Source organism: Podarcis bocagei (assembly GCF_964188305.1).
Source record: "Podarcis bocagei genome assembly, chromosome: 10".
In the NCBI taxonomy this organism is placed as follows: Eukaryota; Metazoa; Chordata; class Lepidosauria; order Squamata; family Lacertidae; genus Podarcis; species Podarcis bocagei.
The window spans coordinates 52,419,391-52,445,722 of NC_138135.1; the positions used below are offsets into that span (position 1 = coordinate 52,419,391).

A 26,332-nucleotide genomic window follows, 5' to 3' on the forward strand; every position below is an offset into this window, starting at 1 on the left:
AAGGTTTGCCTGTGCATAATCAAATTATATCCTGATAGACTGCAGATCATTTCAGTGAATTTAAGCTGTACTATACTCCCATTGCTTAAACAATAACAGCGAGTGATACCACATCAGTATATGAATGTACAAAACAGTTTTCTTAACATTTCCAAGCTAGTGTACGAAATAATGCAAAAGTGGAATTTGTACATCTCTACACACACACCACACACCACACATAGACAGACAGACAGAGAGAGTTGGGTAGCTAAAATAAGTAAAAACGAAGGCTCTGGACCTACCTGTGTGACCATACTTTGCATGTATGGTACTGGATGTTGCTGTTGCTGTTGCTGCTTTTGCTGAGCAGCACTTTCTATTGCTACTTTTGCTACAGTACTTGGATCTGCTCCAGCTGGCACAGCAACCATAGTTGCACTGCAGCCAGCCTTGTTAGGGTCACTGATTGTAACAATTCTAACTCCTACTTTATTTGGGATTCCTGGAACATTTTCCCTATCGTTATCCTCTGCTGGCCTCTTTACAGTTTTGCATTCTGCTGTGCCATTAGTCGACCGAACTTCAGATGACAGGGTAGCCAGGGGCCCACGAGGTCCTGAGTGTGGAACTGCTATGATTTGATGCCCCTGTATAACAGAGGCCGTTGACTGTGGCGAAACTACTACACTTGGGCGTTGCTGAGGCACATCTGAATTCAAACTTGAAGCTAGAGGTCCATTAGGTACATCAGCAATGGTACCACTAAGTTGCTGGGTTAACAGTTTTGAAGCCTCTTGTGTACTGCTTACAGCAGTCGTAGTACCCAAACCTAATACAGGTCCGTTGGAAAATCTTTCCCCTTGATCACCTTTGGCAGCATCTTGTTGTGTGGCATCCATATTCCCTTGTTCTACTGGAGAAATCTCACCATTTCCTACATGATTGGAAGTTTTGTGATTTGGAATGTTTTTGCTTAAATGGGAACCATCGCCTTTTTCAAAGTCACAGATTCCATTAACGAGGGGTTTCCTCAAATCACTTTTAATTTCCTGCGTTTCTGGTTGCTCAGAGTTCTGCTTTCCAAGAGCTCCATTTTCACCCAAGTCTAACGACGGTCCATTACTGACCTGCGAGAACTGATTGGCCTCATTCTGAGTTTTCCCTGAGTTAGCTGGAGGTAGACTGGAGTCATGTTTTCTTCCGTTTAGAAGACTTCCCGCTTGTGTTTCGTTTTCCTTTGCATCGCCGTTGCTGGTGTTTGCAGCTCCTCTTCGGCAAGAAGGGTTCTCCATGACCTCAATTTTACGCTCATGAATATGTAAACCTGTTGCCTCCTTTGCTTCTTCTTCCTTTTGGCAAATGATTTTGTCTCCTTTGAACGGGGGAGCAGCAGCAGAACATGACGATTGTCCGGCTAGAGGTGCCTGGGTAGGTGGAAGCGTTTGCACCTGCAGCCCAACTCCTGCCTGAGTGCCACTCACCGCAATTCCAGCTGGAGCAATGATCGCATTTCCCTGACTCACAGTTGCCGTAGCAAAACTAGTATTTGGCACAACTGTTATGGTGACCTGATTGCCAGAAGTCCCTTGGAAAATGGTTGCTGGACTATTTGAGATCAACTGGCCTGGCAATATTTGTAAATTGGAAATGGGAACTGTTTGGACTGTTCCTTGGGGCTGGATTGCACTCTGCACCAACTGAACATTTTGCTGTCCAACTAGGAGTGGCTGAGCCGAAGACTGCCCTTGAACTCCAAAACTTGGTGTTTGGTTATTTGCCATCTGATAAACCACTTGAGGGCTGGGAGCTCTTGCGTTGTTTGGAGGAGGAATCTGCGGCGCTGGGAGAATTAGCTTGCCCCCGGGTGTCGATGGGCCTCGCTTAGGAAGCAGCAGCTGTTTTATCAGGCTTGACTCACTAGGAGGAGGCTGGCCCACTGCCGGGTTATTTTGCTGCGACTGAACTTGCATCTGTACCTGCTGTTGCTGCTGGACTTGTATCTGTGGCTGGGATGGTGCTGGTGAATGCTGCTGCTGCTGCTGTTGCTGCCTCTTCACAGAAAGCATCTGGCTGACCGTGGGAGGGGGTCCTTGCGTTTGCGGGGTGAGCGGTGGAGAGGATATTACGGTAGGGACTTGATTATTTGAAATTGGTCCAGGCGACGGGGAGGAAGCTGGCGTTAGGTTTGGCTGCCCACCCAACTGGACAGCTTGGCCAGTGGGTATCGAAGCGGGATTGGTAAGAACAATTTGGTGAATGGCTGGTGCGTACGTTGGACCTTGCTGAGCTGGCTGGCTTACGATCACGACACTTTGCTGAGGTGGCGGAGGCTGCTGTTGCTGCGACGGCTGCATGGGCTGCTGTACCACTGTTGCGGGAACTTGCTGAGAAGGGAGGGGCTTTGGTGCAATGTTCTGAAACCCTACTCTAGATGTCGGTGGATTTTGGACGCCAGCGATCGTAACCACCTGTCCAGCAGCAACTTGGAAATTCTGAACTGTAGTAGCAGTAACTATATTGGAAGATGAAGTTGTGACATACTGCTGAGGGGCTATGATGACCGTGTCTTGTTGCTGGTTACCAGCTGTGGACTGCTGAGATGATGTTTGTACTGGCTGTGATGATGTGGTAATGAGCTGTTGACTCTGGGAAACAGCTGATGTGCATGCTGGTATGTTCTGTACTCTGCCAAATATATGGCCCTGAGGTACAGCTTGTTGAATTACCGTAACAGGAGTGCCTGAGGGTATTTGTCCCGGTACCACCGCGTGCAAAGGGGACTGCTGAATTACAGGTTGATGAAGCAAAGTCTGAGAGCTGACAACAGTAACGGAGGGCTGTGGCCCTGCAATGCTAGGATTCTGATTGGAAGGTTGTGCGCCACCGCCTACAGCAATAGTAACAGGAACTGCAGACTGGGGAACGGTGCTCTGTATGACTGTGGCCTTGACTACTTCACAAGAAATTGGAGCTTTATTCTGTATGACCGTCATGGGAGCATTTTGTTGTTGCTGACTGTGAACTGAAGGGTTCTGTAGTATCCTGGAGCCAGTCTGTACCACTGTAGGTGCACCTTGAATAGGAAAAGACATTTGTGTTGCAGTTAGAGTTGAAGACTGATTGTTAATAGAGGTCCTCGGAAAATAGTTTCCAACACTTGGCGGTCCATGTGGGAGTCCTGTAGACCAAATAAAGCAGGGGGGGAGGCCATTAGTGGGAACCTTGAGATTATAGCAAGCAATATTTCAAAGTAGAAGTATTATTAGTTAACTTAATCACACATGGTTTTTAAATTAGCTTTGGAGTTAGCTCTAACCACAGACTTTGTACATACCAGACAGAGGTTCAAGTATCTATCACTGTACTTGGTGTCCATGTATGTCCCTTCCTCTCCTTACAACTCCAAGGGCCAACAATGGTGTGGAATGCCCTCGCAAGGAGATAAAGAACTACAGAACTTTTAGAAGACATCTGAAGGCAGCCATGTATCAGTAAGTTTATAATGTTTGACTTTTCATGTTTTTATATATGTTGGAAGCAGCCCAGAGTGCCTGAAGCAATCCAGTCAGACGGGTGGGGTATAAATAATAAAATTGTTGTTGTTGTTATGGTTCACCCCAGCTGAATGCCCAATTTGCCAGGTACACATGACCTGCTTTTGGATAACATCAGTGTGTACAAAATGCAGGCTTACGATTTAAGTTGTTAAATAATAATTTGCATTATCTACATCAACTAACATGGAAACCAGCTGAAGTAATCTCCTCTACCCCCCTCCCCCGAAAAATGGTTTCCAAAGCATTGTAGCATTGTCTCCAGGATTGTGTATATGTATATCTGCATACCGTATTTTTCCGTGTATAAGACTAGGTTTTTTCCCTTTAATTTCGTTGTCCCCGAGAGGGGGCAATGACAATAAAGATATTATTATTATTATTATTATTATTATTATTATTATTATTATTATTATTATTATTAAAAATGTCAAAAATTAGGGGGTGTCTTATACATGGATACATCTCCCCTCATTTTCTTAAATCTGAGTCCCCAAAAATAGGGGGCGTCTTATAGACAGAAAAATACGGTGATTTCACACACCAGCTCACCATGCAGTACACTTACAACATGTATACCTTGCTTTTGAAAAAAATCACAATTCCATGGCAGCTTAGTGAGCACATGGCTCTGGAACACAGGCTCCCCCTCAGCCTCCATGTAGAAAGTCAGGTACTGCCCTGCACATCAGCAGGAATGTCTCACCCATATGATCTGCATGCCTTCTCTTTGTAGTGGAAGGATCATATGGCAGGCTATACATAATCAACTGCATCAGACTAGATGCAGAAAAGAGGCAGAATGCACGTGAGCGTAACCTTAGTTCCCATGCCACACTGGGTATATATGTCTCTACGGGTAGCAGCATGTATAGTGGCCAGACCTGCCTTCCCAACACGGGTGTCACTCCTGTTTAGCCGCATGGGGCGGTGGAGAAGTTGGGGCTGCGTGGGTTCACTGATGGACAAGTTATACTGGCATTATGCTCCTGCTGCTGCCCCTGCATGACTCCAACCTTGCCACCTAGGGCAGCACAATCCCAAAACATGTGCGACTCTTGGTCAACAGACGACATAATACTGCAGTATTTGAACCAGCCCAACATTTTATGCTCTGAATCAGTTCAAAACTCAACATAAAATATTCACAGTGTATAAATTACCTGCTGGTGAAGGAGAAGGAGCTACATCAGGAACAGAATCAACCCGAAGGACAGGGGTTGTCGAAGGTTGTTGCTGATAGTACATCTGAATAGGGAGAGGTATAGCCCTCCTTTTCACTCCTAACACATGAATATGTGCCTGCCCATTGTTATTTGTATCCTCTATTCTCTTCACTGAGTGATTGGGAAAGACAGTTCTGCCAAACACAAGCAAGCAAACAAACACATTATTGGTAGCAGTGATATACTAATTAATTTTGCTAGCTTTTTTCAATGATCTTCTGAGCATAAAATCTAGCTTTGTATGCAAGTATATTTTCTAAGTATTGTGGTAAACTATGTCAGAAAAACCATTCCTCAAGGCAATTGATGGACATTTCAGTTTCCTGCCAAACGTGAGGGTTCTGAAGTAGCGATTATATCAGTGCTTCCCAACCAAGCCTGCTGTAAGCAATGATCAGTTCATGTTTCAGCACCAAGGAAGTGTGGGCATTGGCAATGGAATTGGTATGGAGAACAGAACACAGTAGTGGAGCACTTGGGAAGAAGAATGGATCAGAGGGAGACAGAAAACGAGTGCTGTAAGAAAAGTAGTACTGAATTTAATCCAGTTATTTCTAAAACAGGGAACAGCACAGGAAGGAAACTGTGCCTTCTAAGCCTGAGAAAATTTCAAAAAGGCAATGGAGTACATATGGGCCACGGCAATTATTGCTATTTAAGGGCGGGGTGGAAATCTAAGGCAAGAAAGAAAAAGTACTATAAAATGTTATAGATTTCTTCAGCACAGTATGCTGCTTGCATCCCACAGCTACTTTTTTATAGATCAGCAGGTTCAAAGGAAGGTCTCCCAGACTCTTGGCTCCAAGTTTTAGGAGATAGCTAAGATAAAATGAAAAACCCACACGGAATGTTTGAAAATAGCAAAAACAATGGTTATACAAACAACTACCACCTTTAAGAATACAAGATGGTCATATCCATAACACACTTTCTCCTTAAATTTGCAAATCAATACAAACTGCAGAACACCACACATCCCCAGGCTGTGATTTATTCTGTGAATAAGTTAAACTTACCGAAGACATTTATAAAATCCAGTTGATGTTAGGATTCCACCGCGAGCTAGTTTGCTGCACGTGGAGAGGTATTCAGAGTACATTTCAGCTCGGGAGATTGAACAATCTGGATTGACCTCAAAATGGGCATTCAACCTAAGGAAACAATTTGGGAGAGAGAAACAAACTATATGAGCACATATGCAAAAACTAACTGGCTTACTGTTCTGCAACCATGTTTTTCAAACTTTTTAAGAAGCACTTCCTACATCTACATTTCTGACACAGAGCCTCTGTGCACTGCATAAGGTTCTGGATGCAACTCCAGTTCCATGGGGCACTGGCTGGCCTTTGGATGTCTTCCACTGCCCTGCAAAATAAAGTCTCTTCATGGCTTTGATATTACTTTGGAATGCCTGTACAGGCAGCCAGGTAAGCACCTGTACAAATGGCAATACAGTATGTCTGTACAGTATGGCACCTCTTGAGAAAGACTATACAGTTGCTTAGTCCTACAGTATGATAATGAATTTTATAGGATGGTGCTATGGTGGCCTAATGTAAAGGCTAATATATTTTGTTTCTTCAACAAAAATTATCACACTAAGCTGTGATTCCTTGATATAAACATTTCTGAACTACACACACACACACACACACACACACACACACACACACACACAGAAACATAGTGCTTATCTATGAAAATGTGCAAATCTATGAAAACATTCAAGCACGGGATGTAACAAGAAAGAAAGAAAGAAAGAAAGAAAGAAAGGAAGGAAGGAAGGAAGGAAGGAAGGAAGGAAGGAAGGAAGGAAAGGAAGAAAGGAAAGAGCAGAACATACAACAGCCATCTTAATACAAGAGTAAAAATCAAGCCCCTTGCTGTGAAGATATAATTAAATGCTTTATGCTCTTATCTGAAAACCAAGACACTTAAAATAGAAAGGAATATTGTACAGTGGTGCCCCGCAAGACGAAATTAATTCGTTCCGCAAGTTTTGTCGTCTAGCGAATTTTTCGTCTTGCGAATCACGAAATCCCATAGGAATGCATTGAAAATCAATTAATGCGTTCCTATGGCCAAAAAAAGTCCAAACAAAGCCAAATTTGGTACAACAACAGTTTATTAACTGCTCTTTAAAGTCACACATACTGTAAAGAGCAGTTCAAAAATTGAAGGGAAAATAAATTAACTTTATAAACAAAACATGTCTTTGTTTTTAGACAAAGGAAACAAAGTCGCGAGACGTTTTCGTCTTGCAAAGCAAGCCCATAGGGAAATTCGTCTTGCGAGGCAAATCGAAAACGGAAAAACCTTTCATCTAGCGAGTTTTTTGTCTTGCGAGGCATTCGTCTTGCGAGGTACCACTGTATCATTCAGCCATTCTTGTAAAGGCTGTGCACTACTACACAGCCTATGTTCAAATTAGCTGATTAATATTTCTTCAAAACAACATCAGAATATTTTTATTTCTAAAATATACATCAACCTTTAAAATGAAAATATTTTAAATTTAAACATTCTCCTATGGTTGGCTTTCTCTCCCAGCATTAAAATCCTTGAATTATGTACTCACCACTGGCATGCAAATTTTTCACTGTCAATTTCTACTATTCCTGGTGGTGGAGCAACATGTGGTGCTCTTGATGCTATGGAACAGAAATAATAGTCAGGGTCAAGGATTTAAACCACCACCTCACCACCCTTTTCATTTGTTTAGTTTCCACCCCTTACTATTTCTCAAATGTACATTTTGGACCTATTTTCCTGAGAGCAACTCTGCCTGAAGGTAGTGGAACTTGCATTTATTTGGTGTCCAACGCCATCAGTGCTGAATTCAAGCAAGGGTCCCAAAGGAACACTCTAAGGCTCCCAATTGTTCCTTTGCAGCCATGGCTTTATCTAGCCCATACCTGACGTCTGATGAACTAACAGATGGGTGTAGCTAGCTCAAAGTGGCCTGGTGTGCCCAACTGGGAGGCCTGGCTAGCCTAATTAGGTCCACGGGCTGGAGGATCCCCACCAATGCAGTAAAAGGTGAACACTATACAATATAATTTATATAAAATTTGTTTAGCAACAGCAATACTAACCTGGGGTAGTATGTGATGGAACCTGCTCCACTTGCTGCTGCCTGATATCGGAGAGTAGATGGCTCGTACTCTGATGTTCGACAAGTTTTACTGCCCCGAGTGCATCTGATCCAAACATCTGGATGTCCATTGAGACCAGACATACTAATGTATCTGAATCATTAATATTAATCATATTAATATTAACACAATAGAAACTGAAAGACAATTCATTTATTACGTTTTCTCTATTCAACTGATGAAAATGAAAATAGCTTTAAATAAGTTCGGTATATGCATTTTTCTTGGCCTGGTATTTATTACTGCATTTAACTCATAATTTTATATACTACTTGACTGTAAAAAAAAATCACAAAGGAGGTATTATACTGAAATCATAATTGAAGAATCCAGATATCTGCTTTTGTCATTTAGTATAATCTTGGGTGGGAGGGAACAGATTCAGTTATTTGAAGATGTTTTAGGAAGACCATGTTTCTTATGAATGTGGTCAACTTGGTAATAAAGTTTAGCATCACACATAGAATCCAGTACTTAGTATGGACTCTTGAGAATCTAAGGTATTAAAAGAAACCATATTCTAATGCAGGGGTCAGCAAACTTTTTCAGCAAGGGGCCAGTCCAATGTCCCTCAGACCTTGTGGGGGGCTGGACTATATTTTGGGGGGGGAAATATGAATGAATTCCTATGCCCCACAAATAACCCAGAGATGCATTTTAAATAAAAGCACACATTCTAATCATGTAAAAACACGCTGATTCCCGGACCGTCCACGGGCTGGATTTAGAAGGCGATTGGGCCGGATCCGGCCCCTGGGCCTTAGTTTGCCTACCCATGTTCTAATGGACAAAAATGGAAAGTATCAAAAGAGCCTCCAGATCCCAAGATATTCATTTGGTGTCCTCCAAGGCTACTTATCCTTCATTGGTGGTTTTTAGTCACGCTACCTGCATATTGGGACGCAGGTGGCGCTGTGGGTAAAAGCCTCAGCGCCTAGGGCTTGCCGATCGAAAGGTCGGCGGTTCGAATCCCTGCGGCGGGGTGCGCTCCCGTCGTTCGGTCCCAGCGCCTGCCAACCTAGCAGTTCGAAAGCACCTCCGGGTGCAAGTAGATAAATAGGGACCGCTTACCAGCGGGAAGGTAAACGGCGTTTCCGTGTGCGGCTCTGGTTCGCCAGAGCAGCGATGTCACGCTGGCCACGTGACCCGGAAGTGTCTTCGGACAGCGCTGGCCCACGGCCTCTTGAGTGAGATGGGCGCACAACCCTAGAGTCTGGCAAGACTGGCCCGTACGGGCAGGGGTACCTTTACCTTTACCTTTTACCTGCATATTAATCTGCTACCTTCCATAGTTTACTATTAACTTTTCTTGACTTTGTATCACTCCTTGCATCCACCCTCTTTCTGTAAATACTCAACTACTGAGATCAGAACAAAGCATGCAAACTAAGCAAGTTTACGCAGCTTACTTATTGGCATAATTTATTTTGTACAGTTTTGTGCAACCTTCCTCATTGAAAAATATACATTTCTTTGGTGCAAATGACAAAAAACTGCACTGCAACAGCTTTACTTTTATGTAGCACTTTTAATTTTCAAAAGTCCTTTACAATTATTGTTTGTGTTGGTTTGGGGGGGGGAAATGTATGACTCCAACTTTACAAATGGGTAACAGTGTCTGCGAAATAGGAATTGGCTAAGATAATGGGAACTTGAACCAATGCCTTTACAATCCAAATCAAACTCTCTACCCACTGAACTGTATTAACTGTTGTTTACTTAATAAGAAACATGTCTGGGAGCCTATAGCTAATGATATTGATAATTTTAAAAAATTGCTCACTTACCTATGCTTTTGTCAACTTTTGCTATCTTAGTACAAGCCACTTCACCCATTTCAGTGAGCATATAGAGCACTTCCAAAGCTGATATGACAAGTAACACATCAGGCAAAGTGAGATGACAGATGATTTCTTTGTAGGATTCTTGATCTACATATTCACAAATTAAGACACCATTGTCCTCAGCTTTACAAAGATTAGCCAAGATTTCCATGCCTGAAACAAAAACAAATATTTTAGAACCAAACATCTTTATCCTCAATTATCCAGACTAGAAGTAATAACCACATAACAACTTACCCCTCATTTTTAAGAATCTATCTCTTGCCATTAAGCATTTTGTAACAGTATGAAACATTAGATGAGTTGTTTTGAAATCAACAGGGTCCAATAGAAGCTGAAAAAGAAAGAAAGCACTTTTACCTGAGTGATGTACTTATAATGGAGAATAATATTTACAATCACTGAAATGATTAGAAAGATGTCAAATTCAATACTGAAAACATTTTCAAATGGATGCTATATCATTTCCACTACTGTGGATAAGTAAATTCTGTTCTTCATTAACTTTCACTGTTTTTATTACCACTAAATTCAGTCTCTTGTATGAAATTTTGAAAGCAATAGGAAGTAACAGTCCAAATCCATTCATTTCTACTAAAAATTCTCTCTGAGTTCAATGAAAATTATTGCCAAGTAAATGTGCAGAGGATTGCTGCCTAAGGTTACAGTTCTATCTGTTCTTATCTGGCACTATGCCCCAGTGAAAACAAAAGGATTTATTTTTGAGTAAGCATGTATAGGATTGTTTTGTAAGGCTTTGTTTGCACTACTTTATGGCTTGTTTAGATTATATTGGAAGGCCAGCCAATAGCTTTAAACATATCAGGAAAAATAAGCATTAAATGTACAGGACATTTCCAGAATTTGAAGAAATTAGGGCCCTTTTGAATACACCACAAAGGAAGTATAAAACAGCCACTTTTATTGTATTAAGAATGCACTGGGCGCAAGCTAGGAGAACAGTAGCCAATCTTCAGTGTTAAATGTAAAAGTATTATTGACAATTTGTGGATTTTGATTTTAGTGATGGGTTACATTTTGGGTGAGGGTATGGCATCTAATTATTTAATCTCATCCCAAAGAACAGGGATACTACTTTGAAACAAAAACAAACAACCCATATCTTTACATCCAAATGAGGCATTCCATGATTACAAGTACATGCTATGAAGAACACAGGGATACAATTTCAGTGGACTAAAAATATCCGCAGAAACTTGCTGTTCTTGAAAATATTTGAAGAGATAATAAGAAACAACAAGAAAGAGTCTGGAAGATCTCCAGTCCCCTTTTATATGAGAATCCTTAATGTTTAAACTCAATCCAGCCTTGGGATTCAAGCCATTTAACTCATAAAGAGCATATTCTGTATTTGTTTCTTACCTCTGCGGCAATGTTTCCTAATGTGTCAAGCCCCAACTGTCTTAGAGAAATAAAATGACTGTGAGCAGAGAGTAATAAGAAACGAAGACAGGTACGATTAGCTGCCAATAGCTTTACATTTCCCTCCTCAAAGGAAAGATTTCGTAAAATCACTGCAATCTGGAGAACCCGTTGTCCTTCAATATCGTTAATGCCCAACTTGCGTGGTGGATGAAATAAAGACTCCCATATCCAGTCTTCTGGTGTAGCATCTATAAAAGACAACACATTCACTTGAACAGTTTCTGCTCTAGATACCCCAGATATAACCCAATGCTCATTTGACGTAACTCACCTTGAGATTTGTTTCTGTCTGAAATGAGGTCACGTACTTCATTATCTTCAACAATATCCCTCCAAAACTGAACAAAAACAAACAAACATTGATTTATTTTTTTATTGCAAAGTTTCCTTTAACAAGGTAGCAGTCTGAAAAACCCATTGTGATGCGGGGGGAATGAGACTGATTACAATATCAGTATGTGTATCTGATTACAATATGTGTATTTGAAGAAGTGTGTGTGCACACGAAAGCTCATACCAAAAACAAACTTAGTTGGTTTCTAAGGTGCTACTGGACTATATATATATATATATATATATATATATATATATATTCTACAGTAACTTAGTTATCAAGCAAAAATCATGATAAAATTACAGTGCAGGATTGTACACTCCTGACCCAAAAGTACTATTTTGCCTTCACCATTTAGCTGCATAGCTACAGATGTGCAGTGACAGAATTATGCACTTCAAAACTTATCCAAGTTGTGCCTTTCTTTAACGAACAAATACCTTCCATTTTTTTAGGTTGGATGTTTGCATCTTTTTATTTAATGTGCTCAATTTATTTTCTTTCAATCTGGGATAAACTGCGAACCTATAGATAGTCTTGGACTATGATTCCATATTACTTCAATCACCCTTGATTATTGGCTATGCTTGCTGGGGCTGGTGGAAGTTGAAGTCCCAATAACAACTAGAAGGACATTTGCTCCCCAGTCTTGATGGCCAATGCTACAGTATCATTTTAAATCAAAGCAACCACTGACGCAAAATAATTTCATGTTTAAAAGTAAAAGACATCAGCATGAATAACAAAACTCTAAGCCATCTGCCACCTTTTGTTATATGCTTATTTTTAATCCTATCAGTCTCTTGTGCTTCTATCTCTAAATGAAACTCGTATGTAGTGTCACTGTAAATATCATGGCAAGAAAGTGGAGTTAATTCACACTTGGTTGGGAGAGCAAGCATAAAAAGAACACCTTAAACACTATTCCGCTATCGGGGGGGGGGGGAATCAAAGAATAAAATAAAATGTAACACTATATAACAATTTATGCAAACATGATCTCTTTATCAATTATTGAATGTACAGTAATAGAAATGACATGTCTAAAATCCACTTAATGCACGCCTTCATTAAAACATGAAACAATGAAGCATTTAAGTAGGGTGCACTATACTACTAAACATTAAAAAAGGAAAAAAATAGAATTTCCAAAATATAGCTAATTTTAGAATCAGTGTTACTAAACGGCATTCCTGAGTAATTCTTTTTAAAACTGTGCTATCATACTAGATACACTGTAACAATTATAAATAGATTTTGGAAAACATCCAAGCTTCCTATTAAAAAAATCCTCACAACATAACTGAAGTTCCTATTACTGCTATCACTAAACAATGAGACATTCCTGGACTATCTTTCCTCGGGACACAAATATTCAACGGATGTAACAGGTCAAACACATATAATTTGGTAGGTTTCTATATGCACCACTAGCAATAACTATTTGTGGCCTTTTGGTGTAACGACCAAATGGCATGGGACACAATTCTTCCCCCCTAGAAGCACAGCACCCATATGTAGAAGGATCCCCCAAAAGATGCAAACAGAGCGTTCCCCAACCCAGCAATATGAATGCATAGTCATTCAGTGCACCAGGCTATTGCGGTGGTAACTTGGTTCTCAAACGCCTTGGTTCTCAAATGCTGAAAACCCCGAAGTAAGTGTTTAGGTTTTCGAATGTTTTTCAGAAGCCGAATGTCCGATGTGGCTGTTGGCTATTGTTTCCGGGGCATCTGCACCAATCAGAAGCTTCGCCTTGGTTTTCGAACATTTCGGAAGTCAAACAGACTTCCGGAACGGATTAAGTTTGGCGCTTTTGTTTTTGCTATTTATTTTGTGTTTTTGGTGAATTTGTTTTTGTGACTGTGTGAAACCCAGTTCAGCTACTGATTAGTTGATTGACTGCGTGACTGTGGAAATGGATAAAAGCCCCCCCCCCAATCCAAACAAATGACTATCATCAGTGCAGGTAAGGGGGAAAATAATTTTAATTTTTATCATCTACAATACTGTCTTATTTATTTTATAGTACAGTACATTGATTACTGCTTTAATTTAATGGATCAATGTTCTCGTTAGACAGCAAAATTCGTGTTAAATTTATGTTTTTGGGGTTGTTTTTAAAAGACTGGAATAGATTAATCCGTTTTGCATTGCTTTCCATGGGAAAGTGCACCTTGGTTTTGGAATGCTTTGGTTTTGGAACAGACTTCCGGAACGGTTTAAGTTTGAGAACCAAGGTACCACTGTACAGCTACCAAATTCTGGCCCATTCCACTTCCTCCAAGCTTGTATTGTTTTTAACTGAGTGGAAAGTATGGGCTGGGAGGCAATATGGGATTGCATGCATCCTTTGCCATTAACAACTGTTTGCAGTGAAGGGACATGGCCTCAATTTTAAGTGGTGCTGTGCTACAACTGCTAGACGTAATTGAATAAAACTTTGGACACTTTTCTCAAATAGAAGTTTTTATTAGAAAACCAATATTTCAATGAGATAAAGATAAAACCCTCAGTGAGGAACCATTTTTAATTACTGAATGCTACCATTTTTGCTATGAAGGCAAATTGACATTCTCCACATTTCTCCTATTATTATTAATCTTATTTTCTCACTTTATACTTTTTTCTCTGTGAAATAGATTTATATTTAAAATAGTAATAGCTAACTGCCTGAAAAATGTGATATATGGAAAGTTTTTCACTAGTGCCTAAGAAATGTTAAATCTGGGCAGAAAAGTCACATTTACTTCATAGATACAGGTCCTTTTTAGTTTCACACACTTCTGTCAATAAAATTAAATTACAAACAGTAGTACCTCGGGTTACATACGCTTCAGGTTACAGACTCCGCTAACCCAGAAATAGTACCTTGGGTTAAGAACTTTGCTTCAGGATGAGAACAGAAATCGTGCTCCGGCAGCACAGCAGCAGCAGGAGGCCTCATTAGGTAAAGTGGTGCTTCAGGTTAAGAACAGTTTCAGGTTAAGAACGGACCTCCGGAACGAATTAAGTATTTAACCCGAGGTACCACTGTATTTTAAAATGTATTTCACTTTTATGACCTCAAGTGCCTCAAATTCGGTTTCAAATGTGTCAAATTCTGCATTGTTTTCATCAATACATCAACATATATAATACAATCCACCTGTACTGTCATTATTTGCTTGTTGCAAAAAATGATGAAGTAATTAATAATTCTTACATATTAACACAAAAAGATGCTTTACCTTAAGTTTTCTTGTTAGTGGATTAATACAGCTGACCGTGCCCTCTAGTGGGCAAACAAATGTTTTGGGGCTCTTAAATAAAGCATCTGTAATACATTCACTGTGTGCATGAAATGCTATATTTTGGGGCCTAGTATATAGTGCTCATGGCACAGTAACCACCTGAATTGTTTATCACACACATAGGTCAAAATATGGCATACAAGGCTGAGTGGTGGTGTGCAACATGCAACAATGCAATGTCTTCTCAAGGAACAGTGCACACAGCCTATCGTGAACACGATCCACGCTCTACAAAATAACTGACATGGATGTGCAAACTTGGTTGCGTGAAACTCAGCTGAAGTTGTACATATAACTTTGGAGCTGACTAAGGAGACTTTCACACATTCTAAATGCTGTTTCTCAATACTAATCTACAATAACACAGTCGCTGTATTATTACCTCCAGCAGCACCTACTGGGGAGAAGGAAGCTTTCAATCTATCTCTGCACCTACCCACTTATTTGAAATACCTGAGAGCTCTTTATCTGATCCACTCTAAATAAAATTCCCTTCTTCTCTTTAGTCTAGCTTTGCCACTACTATTTAAGCGCAATGTTTAAGCTGCACTGTTAAACTGTAAGGCTCTATCACACATTTTTTTTTGACATGCTGTTTTTAAAACTATATTTTAAAAAATTACCTTAACAAAATCTCTATCCGTTTTCTCCTTCCATTCTTCACCAAACACAGTAGAAAATGAACCTAAAGCTATGAGTTAAAAAGCATTAAAGTTACAATTAAAAATTGTCCATAAACAGCTGTGACAATACTATAGATAATTTGAAAACAGTGTAATTTTGCGGTATTGTGGCCAGCCAATCTTATTCCGTTGCAATATACTTTTCTAGTACCAATATTACAGTTTATTAGAAGTAGCATAAATATTTTTTAAAAATTGTTTTGAGTTATGTCTTCTGCTTGGAGTAGGGTATTTACAACATGGAGAAGAGTGCTTCCTTTTGAAGGGCAATAGCCCATTATATCAACTATTCTAAAGCTGCATGAATTGGACTGCTGTTAAGTAGAATGGGGTGTGTGTTCTTTTATCAATCCTGAATAATAAAGGAACTACCTGCTATAATTATGCCACAGGCTAAACAAGCCAGGAAGAAGAAAAAATGAGTGAAAAAATCTATGCTGAAGAAGTAAACTCTGCGTTATGAAAATTCAAATGTTGTGCTTAAAAACATTATGCAAATAACATTCAAAGAAACTTGCTTAGTTGCATAAAGCTGTTCATTTTGCTTGCTTTGATCTGAATCTCATATTTGAGTTCTTGCACAAAGTAGAATTTTCTTGAAAGAAACTAGCATGGCAAGAAGGGGTAACTTCAAGCCACATATTTCTTAGGTGCACACAATTCCCTGCATGTTGGTGTTCTCTGTCTACAGTTTCCAGCCTGCCTAGAAACCTGCTTAAAAAAACCCAAGTGGAAATGCAGACACCCAGAAATCTGTCCACATTCAGATCCTACAGTGTATGTAAAGAAGGCATCCTGGTTCCTTTTAAGTTTAAAAACAGTATTGGCTAAACCAGGGGTTGTCAACCTGGTCCCTGCCACCCACCAGTGGGCGTTTCAGGATTCTAGGTGGGCGGTAGGGGGTTCTATGGCACAAGCTGAATCCTCCTTCCATCGAGCACTGGTGGGTGGTCAAGAATTTTACCATAAAGAAAGATGCATTAGTGGGTAGTAGGTATAAAAAAGTTGACTACCCCTGGGCTAAACCCTAAAAGGTTCATTGAACTGTTTAAGATAATCGCAGGAATTGATGTGGTTAGTTCCAAGGCTCATCCTATTCTCTGAACAAAGGAATGTTCTATGTGCACAAGAAACTAACATGTGTGAATGGAGTAGTCTCCTTTATTACAGAGAATGGGAAATCTCTGCATACCTGAGCCTTTAGACTGCACTCTTCAAGTCTAAATACTTGATTTTTAGGATCTGGACAACTGACTTATATGCAATGCTGATCAAAGTTTGATAACAAGCAGCTGCATAGAATTCAAATCCTAAAATTTACTCTCTGGAATATGCCTGCAATAGGGAATATTTTTTAAGGCAGATGTGACCCCCCCCCCAATTCACCTCCTATGCTCTCTTTTTGGAGTGATAATAGTGTTATACAGCTATGTTGAAACACACATTTCTCTAGGTACCAGAGTAAAATTTTACACAGGAAGTTTAGTTCTGTCTTCAGCTGGAAGCTGGCCAGCTGCAGACTCTCTGATTTAATCCAAATTGGCCTTTATGGCAGGAGTTCAACATCAAATTCTGTCAGTTTCAATAAATATAATGGCTGTATTCAGATGTCACACTCAACCATAGTTTAGTAAGACTCCACTCTTTTTTCCTCTTCTTCAGCAGTGCAGTCTCTTCTCCTTCGGGTGCAGCAGTTAATGCTAACTATTGTTTGTTTAAACTAAACAAGCCAGCTTCATAATTCATGAAGCATGATCCATAATCAAAGTTTCTGTAGTTTGGAGACAACAAGCAGCAGCAAATCTAACCTGGAAGTGGAAGTTTCCTAATTGCTCTTTGTAGCCAAATCAGAAGCAGGGAGAAGGGCAACAGCCCAAGGCTTGCTGCAGCTCATGCATCCTACATTAACCTATGGTTTAGTATGATATCCAAATGTGGCCAGAGGCTGCATACATGTCCTTTTACCAGTGGTTCAAAAGCACATCTCTTCAGCAATTATTCTCACCTAAATCTCTGGCTGCAAGAAACAAATAACCCCCGCTCTCCCCAAAACCCCATTAGTTTGTTTATTCCAGTCTTCATAAACACATATTTGGCCACGATCCTTGTTCTACTCTAGACTAACAAAGCAAGACATGATTAACCATTTCAAGGAAACACAAGAGATGCTTGAAATACTGAAACTTGTTTGAAATTCAAACTATTGTGAAATATTAAAGAAAGAAAAGAAAGTTACAAAAACTTGCACAAGTGTGCTATAGAAGCAATGAGACCGGAAGGATCTCAGCAGAAGAACACTGCAGGATACAGATCTACTGGACAAAAAGTGGGTCAGCTTACTGGAGGTAATAGAATCAGCGTCATTTTAACTTTAATGTATCGTCTCACCAGTGACTTGCGAGAACTTTAGGGTCAAGTACCAATCCAAAATATCCCCTCAGTTCAGGGGTTGGTTCCTAGATGAAATTATTGGAATATTGTTTCTACGTATTAGGCTGCTATTAATAGCCCTGTCTTGTGCACCTTTTCTCAGAAATGTAGTAACTATTTGTTTAAGTCTGAGGAAAGAAAGAAAATTCTATGTTGGGAATCATTAGGAAAGGGACTGAAAAGGAAATATCCTGTAGAATAACAGTGTTATAGACAATCAAGGATGTGCACTGATCTATCAACAGACTTAGTCATGGGAGCTAAATGGAATGTACAGATGCATGGCTGGGATTCCTCTGAATGTCAGTGGCTGGGAAGAGACACAGTGGTGTTGGAAGACTGCTGCCTTCACGGACTTTTGTAGGCATCCCAGAAACATCTGGTTGGCCAGTGCTGAAAGCAGGATGCTGAATCATCAGTCTGATTCAACAAGACTCTTCTTTTGTAGGATTATGAAACAGGTAGGATAGAAGATGGGAAAAGACAGAGCATGCAGAAGGAAAAGAGGAACAAGGAAACAACTCTGCTACATAGTAGTACACTTGCTCATCAAAGGATTATTCAAAGTAGAAACTTACTGTCATCAAATACCCCAGCGTTAGCAAGCAGCAAAGTGATGATTTTGGGGTCCTTGTCAAGCTGCATAACGTGTTTGCTTTCATTTGATAGAAGAGTGCACACATTAATAGCAAAGTCCACTTCATTTGGGAGTCCAGATAACAGAGAAAGCACCAATTTACTATAGTCATTTGGCGAATTAAAGTCCATAGATAGCCCATAACTTTGTCGAAGAAAATCTATTTATAAAGGCAAAAATACATCATTAGCAACAATGTACCTGTATGTTTTTTGTGCCATGTGTCCAACAGAAATCAAGGACAAATGGCGCTACCATTGACTAATTTGTCAAAATTTACCTGACACGCTGTGCTGCTGGTAATTATAGGAAGATGGAATTGCACCTATAGGAAGTTGAGGCTTTGGATTGCCTGGTTGTACCTCATCATCATCCTCTCCAAAGTGATGTACTTTCTCGTACTTTTCTAGATAACTGAAATGAAGAGCAAGGATTTTTCACTACGTAGAACTTCATACTGTACAATCATTCAATGCTAAAAAAACTGTAAATTGCTTTAATTTAGCATCTCAGTGAAACTTAATAAACTGAGGAATTCTTAAATAAATAGAACACACCCTAGATCCAGACTATTAAGTTCTGATTTGAAGGGCACAATCATATTCCTAAACATCCATAAATGTATTTTATATAGGTTATTCTATAGCATTATATTTTAACTGCATTGCAGACCTTCAAACTGACTATTAAACTTTTGAAAATAAACCAACCCACCCCCACAAACACTAAATGTACATTACAGCAGTTCTACTAGATACACCTACAACTGAAAAACTGAGTATATTTTTTGCAGCTTGCTGGTACCCACAAGCCTAATTTCAGGTACTGGCATCAGGGTCAACGGAATTAGACACAGACTTGAACAAAATCTTCATTGTTGATCACTACCCCCATTGCTTTAATGTTTGGTATTACTTCATACCAACACCTAGAAGAGTGACCAATATCAGTGTCCTACTTAATGTAAGACATTTCAAAACATTGCCAAGCACACCCAGTCAGCATAAAAGCAAGGATTAGTTCAGATGACCATCAAAATCATTGTTTGAAGAATTAGCAATAAGTCAAAGCTCCATTCTTCACTGCAGAGAATGCGTAGGCAAAGCAGCACCCAGCTGGATTGAACCCCACCACTGCTGATGTCAACCTGAGATGTCAACTGATTGACATGCGAGTGTGGTTTGGGGAAAATGGCTTCATGGGCAAAGACTGACCTGTGAGTCTGAGGTTGCCCACCTCTCCTTTAGAGGATTGGGATGAGATGTCTGAATTGGATCACTATATTTACACCCCCAGTGGTTCAGAGAAAGACTTTGCCCAACAAAGGGATTTCAGAGTTTGTGGAAGACTTTTAGTCAGCAACCCTATGTAGACAGTGACACCCCACCCAACTAAACTCAGTGAGAATTACTTCCAAGTAAATATGAATAGGATCGGACTCTTAGGATCAAAAAGGTGGACTCGGCCTCTCTCAAGGAAAATTAGTCTCTTGGGGCCCAAGGACTTTCTAAGGCAAGGGCCTTTTAATTATGCCCAGCGAGATGAAGCACAGACTCTTAACACTTGTAAAATGAGCTTCTAGAGAACTTTTCCCACCATAAAGTTACCACATTCTTGCTTTAAGAACAGCAACATGCAGAGTACATTTTAAGAGTATTATTTTCCACTTGTACAAATATAAACTTTTACAAAAATGTTTTCAAACTGGTGATTTCATAGTTGTGGCAAATATGAACAAAAAAACATTTATTTTACAGATTAATTCAACTTGTCTCCCACTCACGCTCAGAGTGGTCTATGAGGACTTCCAAAGAAGTCTCCCATCGAGGAAGACCAAACAACCTTACCATCAGAGAAAGAAGTATATTGGGCACCTTCAGAACTTTCCTTGCTAAAAAGTGTGCTCTTTTAATAACCATTTCTGGTCTAGCCAGCCACTTCAGAATCCCACTCAACTCAACCTTACTCTGTTTAAGCGAAGAGAGTAATATGTTCCTGAGTCACACATACAATTACTAATATGTAGAAACATTAGCATCCCCTTATCCTGTTTCCAGACAGTGAATATATGTATTGTATTTTTTCTATTTTATAGTTCTATCCAACAATCCTCAATGGAGTGAGAATACACCTGCAGCAGCATACAAAAGGAAAAAAAGGGGGGGGCAGCAACTGAACCACTTAAAACAAGAATTCAAACATACTAAGCACAAAATGGAGAGCAAGGATATTAAAAAAACAAAACAAAAAACTATACAAAGGCCTTTCTATAGCAGAAACAACAATTCAAACTCAAAAGCCTTTCTAAAAAGGGAAGTCTTGGCTAATTTGCCAAATCTCGTAAAGGAGCTGGCAGGTGCACTTCTCTAGAAACTAAAAAGAGGGGTGGGGGTAGGGGAAGCCACACAGAGAAAATCTAAGATCTAACTGCTCTCATTTTGCTTCCATGAACCAAGGACCTTCTGAAGATGCCAGATAATGTGAGGAAATGTCATTCTGGGCCCAGATTGTTTAGTCAAGACTTCTGAAACCTGCTGATGCGCTGGCTAAGCCAGCCTTCCCCAAAGGCTGCACTGGCTACGACTGCTGGAAGTTGTAGCCCAAAACATCTGGAGAACATTAGGCTGGTGTCAGTACTGGTTTGAGGCAGTGCACAAATTACAGGGGAAATCTATGGTGCACATTTTCAAAACTGGCATCATGAGATATCTCCAAGGCAGTCTAGTAAAAAGTCTTACAGCTACTTTTTGCAACAGTTATGGTTTCACAACACACAAAAGACATGGAGCATGTTACAGTTGTGCACCACAGAGAATGTAATTCTTGATGATTTTTTATTATTATTATTCATTTATTGGCTCGGGGCACAATATAACAGGAACATCGCCTACACAAACTTCAGTGAAATAGCAGCTGAGCTCCAATGCAAACTTACAATCATTTTGCATTCATGTTACAAGCATTCCTGGTGGATTAAGCCCTTGCCCTCCTAATTCTGCCCCTTCCACTCTGAATTTTGTCTTAGCCAAAGCAGAGGGCGAGTTTTGTGCAAGCATTTTTATCATCAAAAGGCAAACCATTTTATTTACTTAAACTACTTATATACTGGTTTTCATGACAAAGCTCTCCCAAGGCGGTCTGCAGAAGTTAACTAAAGCCTTAAATCAATTTAAAAAACAGAAATATACATCTTTTGGGATCTTTTTTTAAAAAGAAACTCAGAGCCTGGGGCACCTGCACAAGGGTACCAATAGAAGCTTTTACCAGTGCCATGGCACCCGCCAGGTTGGCGACCCCTGCTTTAGAGATTTGACTATATGTTCAGTGTTTGCTATATAAAACATAGAGGCATCCTTTACAGTAAAATAAAATATACCACATAAATCTATTATATTCCCCCTTTTTTAAAAAAAAATATGTAAGTGATATGTGTCTAATCCTCCGATGAAAAGCTCCTGCACACATCCTGCTTCTAAAACCAAACTAGATTACAGTGGAAGTAGTTACCCATTTATGTTGTGGCATTAAGGAAACTGTATTTTAGCTGTCTCTGCGTTAGCATCAGTGATTGATTTCCCTACAGTCCACACTCTACCACAAGCTACAACATTTCTGAATTTTGCTTTGCAAAGTGATGTTTGAGCAGATTTCTCATTTGTTTCTCTACTCCATTAATTGACTGTATTCACATTTTCATATGTTTAAGGTTATTGACAGGTTCAAAACATTAGGGTAGTATCCACCACTGTGCAAGCAGCATTCCACTAACACAACAGGATTTCCTTTTCCTTTCTTTTTGTGGGCTCCCAAAATCTGTTCCAGACGGTTCCCCAAGCAGATTATGAGGGTGTATGGGGATGCACACAGAAGAGGAAATTAGGAAGAAGTTTGGCATCAATGAAGGAGAGTATTTCAATATGAGTAGGAAAATGAGAGTACCTCTATCTATCTATCTATCTATCTATCTATCTATCTATCTATCTATCTATCTATCTATCATATTTATATTCTTTTATACGCACATATTCATAATTTTAAAACTTCAAACTCCCTTTCGAATACTGAAAAAAGTAAACAATTCTTTTTTAAAGGTTAAATTACAGCTTTCCACTTTTCTGTTGGAAGAAAATACCTTCTTCAATTTCATTCTGTATTACAATATAGAAAAACAAATCATCCTCTAAAAATAAACAGGTGTGTTTTTAACTCATAGCTCCATTCATTAAAATTGGCTTGCCCATAATTAAAATCAAGCACAGTTTAGAGTGCAATCTTACATGGGACAGCGTCTAAGTCTCTCTCTCTCTCTCTCTCTCTCTCTCTCTCTGTGTGTGTGTGTGTGTCTGTGTGTGGGGCGGTTAGCTCCATATTCTAATCGTTTTCTAGGCTTTTAAAAATGCAATGTATTGTTTAAATTGAGGGCAGTTACCTGTCCTCTTGTTCTCTGTAAAGCACAATTGAATACAGTGGTCCCAACTGCTATGGACCAAAATTTATTAAACTTAAAATAATAACATAATTAAATAAAAACTGTGCACTGTAAAAAAAGCTTGAGGGTCCTGAAGCCACAGAGATGGCTTTAGTTTTGCTGCAACTAAGAATATAAAATTCTTTAGGAAGAGGGTGGGGGTTGTTTTTTTAAAAAACCTTTTAGAAGGATAAAGTATGATAAAATTCAAAAAGACTTTAGATAGAAATTATTTGCAGAATGAGGCTGAAAATTTTTCCTATCGTGGGACTCTGCCAGAAACAGTTTGGTTACCTTCAGAGTGAACAGACATACCTGCCCTAGCAGAGTACATGCCTGCAAGCTCAATTTTCACAGGTAACGGGTGTGCCCTGCCTTGGCTATAAGCCTGCAGGGTGGGCATGAGAACTTGGGACAACTTTGCTGCTCTTGTATGGTCTGGGATTAGAATTCTGGCTTTGCCCCCAGAATTAGTTCTGGGACTAAATCAGCTTTTGCCTGCTGCTGAAGCCTGCTTAAATAAAGGTTCTTCTCTTTCTCTCAAGCAAGAGCCTCTGCCATTGTGTCTGGGGCATGAGCTAGGATAGCATGGGATACAATAAAGCACTCTATGATTTAGAACCAAAGGAAGGACTTTATAGTTTAAAAACCATGGAATATCACAACCCAGAGTACTACAATCTTGGTCTTGTAGAAAACTCATTTTAACACTGATGCTATTAATGGCATGCAAGCTATAGGACAAAGCTTTCCTATAAATCTCATCTGTTAATTCTCAGAGTGGCTAAAACATCTGTGCCCAGAGAACAGAGAATTTCCATTCTTGATATCACTAGTGCAATAAAGGCTGAAAACATGTACAAAGAGGGTTTTTAGAATGAATGTACACTAGCAGTACTGTTAGCTGTCCAATGCAAGCATAACAAATCAAAATAATACTGCAGCTACTTAATTTAATGTTTTAAAGTATGGCCTCAATGAGAAGCAGCCAAAAGAAATACACCGCTATACTACTTGGGGGAATGCTGAGATGGAGAAATGTTTTGGCTCAAACTAGAACCATTTCAATAGAAAGAAAAAGTGTTGCATTTAGCATATGGGGAGAGTAGAAGCAGCTATTCTAAACCAAGCAGCTATCTCCACTATCCAACTCTGTTTTCCATGTGATACGCATGACTATTGCTGAATCAAAAGGTGGCTGATGATCCAACCTATTTTAACTTAAATTCAAATGGTCAAGTTCCATAAGGGAAACTACTGTATCTAATATGAATTCAGGTCAGATTTGATAGAAAACTGGTTATCTTACACTGAGCACTTGAAAAGAAATTGGTAACACTATGGTGCTAAGGCATCAACAATTGGCAGCCCTTGGGTAGTGTGTCATGTGGTCTCCCTATTGTCAACCCCAGACAGAAGAGAATGATACAGGGCAGCAGCATCTGTGACAATGAAACTTGGTGGCAAACTTGGTGGACTTTCCCCCTCCTTATCACAGTGGTCCTCTGACAAAATTACGTTTCTGACCAGAGTCCCAGGCCTTTAATAAAAGCAAAGAGCAGTAGCGTCTTAATGACTTGGGAGAGATTTGAGGTGGGGTGTGGAGTCTAAGCACGCGCGCACGCACACACACACACACACACACACTTTCTCTCTCCTTACAATAAAGAAAAGGAGTTATGTGGCTGAACGTTATCCTGATGCTTACTATTCCAAATGATTGCAAATAAATTGCAAACTTATTTCTCTGTTGTACATTAATATATCTTCTATAATAAGTTAATTTAGACAATAGTGCTATTTTCTGAATTGTATAGCAGGTTATGATGTATGGAGTGACGTGTAAGTTATTACTTGTTTGATTTACAGTGAAGGTTATTGGAAGCAGCGACAGCAAAGAGAGAGGGAGAGAGAGAACGAAAGACAATCTCTTGTTTCTTCATAGACCACTGAACTGGCATGAAGCATATGGGGGCAGCTGAGTCCAAGTTTAACAGATTCTTTCATCATGACAATGGCAGAGCACGGGGGTGGGAGAGGACTTTAAATGTTAAGTAGCAATCAATTTTTAAACTGTCTAAATTAAGAGATTACGATAATGCAATATTGAATAAAGAAAAGATCTCCGTGTTGTGCTGTTCTTTTGTTCTGGTACCACACAGCAGAACAAAACAAATGACTGAAAAATGAAACAAGTATCACTTTCCCAGATTTTTGCTGGTGTATAAATAGCATAACGCAAAGCAATCAAACTACAACTTTCATACATACCATTTTAAAAACCAAGTGACTTAGTTCTGTTTATTGTTCATAACATATAAAAAACACCGGAATTCATTCAGTCTTTAACAAAGTGAGAATAAGTCAAAAAGACATCTTAGAAAAGGCTGCTCTCTACTGGAAAAATTACAAAATTGCTACATTACCTACTTTGCTAGAGAGTAAGAGAAAAAACAACAGCCCTCAAGCAAAAGAGGAAAACGTGTAAAATACAAAATACATGCAAGGTGATTTTTCAACAAGTATTATTCCCAAGACACATCTGTCAAGAATAGAAATATATTTCTTTCAATTACAGTTGTAAATGAAAGTCATGTTTCTGACTTTCTTTGTTCACTCAAATGAATTAGCCAGATGTAGCAAGAGAGGCCAATCTTTCATCATAACTGCTGCAGCCACTCATGAGCTCTAAACTCCATCTATGATTACCTCCTGCCTACTGAAACAAGTTTCTTAAAAGTACAGCATGTGTAGGGATAACACCCCTCTTCTCAGAAACCCAAACACTGAGCTATGGAGCTGGTGAGTTAGCTGTCTACTTCTGGGAGAATTAACAATCCCACTGATAGCTGTCTTTTAATGGCTACAAAGCAGGATACAAGTTTTTTAAATAAAGTGACATCTTTTGAAGGCAGGGAAAAAACAAACTAAAACAGTCTTATTTAACAATTTTTTTACTTCTCCAATAAAAATATTATAAAGGAAAACATTAACATTGTTTCTTCCCTGCTATCAACTGAACTTTATTCAGACAATGGCTTTGTCAACATGACTTACGATTCCTTTCAGGAAAGGCAGGTTTCTTGCTTATGTTTCTATATATCAAACTTAAACACAGTCATTTCCAGAAGGGTAGCTGTGTTAATCTCTCACAGCAAAAACAAAAGCAAAGTGTGGAAGCTTATGTCATGATAAATGTGTTAGTGCCACAAGACTCTGGTGCTTTTGCTACAAATAGTTTATACAGGACCACAAATGCAAAGCAACACATATTATGTGA

General features: G+C 39.5%; 1 protein-coding gene across 3 annotated transcripts in view; it reads right to left on the reverse strand.

Annotated features, from left to right (window-relative positions):
- Positions 1-26,332, reverse strand: part of ARID2 (AT-rich interaction domain 2) — a 104,379-nt gene that overhangs the window by 20,714 nt on the left and 57,333 nt on the right. For 2 of the 3 annotated variants that reach the window (XM_081211373.1, XM_081211374.1), the window contains 12 exons: positions 18,865-18,998; positions 18,526-18,744; positions 15,458-15,525; positions 11,479-11,545; positions 11,145-11,395; positions 9,999-10,095; positions 9,705-9,914; positions 7,858-8,010; positions 7,341-7,413; positions 5,779-5,913; positions 4,700-4,896; positions 285-3,160 (listed from right to left, as the gene is read on the reverse strand). In XM_081211373.1, coding sequence (XP_081067499.1) covers positions 285-3,160; positions 4,700-4,896; positions 5,779-5,913; positions 7,341-7,413; positions 7,858-8,010; positions 9,705-9,914; positions 9,999-10,095; positions 11,145-11,395; positions 11,479-11,545; positions 15,458-15,525; positions 18,526-18,744; positions 18,865-18,998 — 4,480 coding nt within the window. The remainder of the gene's footprint in view (positions 1-284; positions 3,161-4,699; positions 4,897-5,778; positions 5,914-7,340; positions 7,414-7,857; positions 8,011-9,704; positions 9,915-9,998; positions 10,096-11,144; positions 11,396-11,478; positions 11,546-15,457; positions 15,526-18,525; positions 18,745-18,864; positions 18,999-26,332) is intronic. The other variant, XM_081211375.1, reaches the window with a different exon arrangement.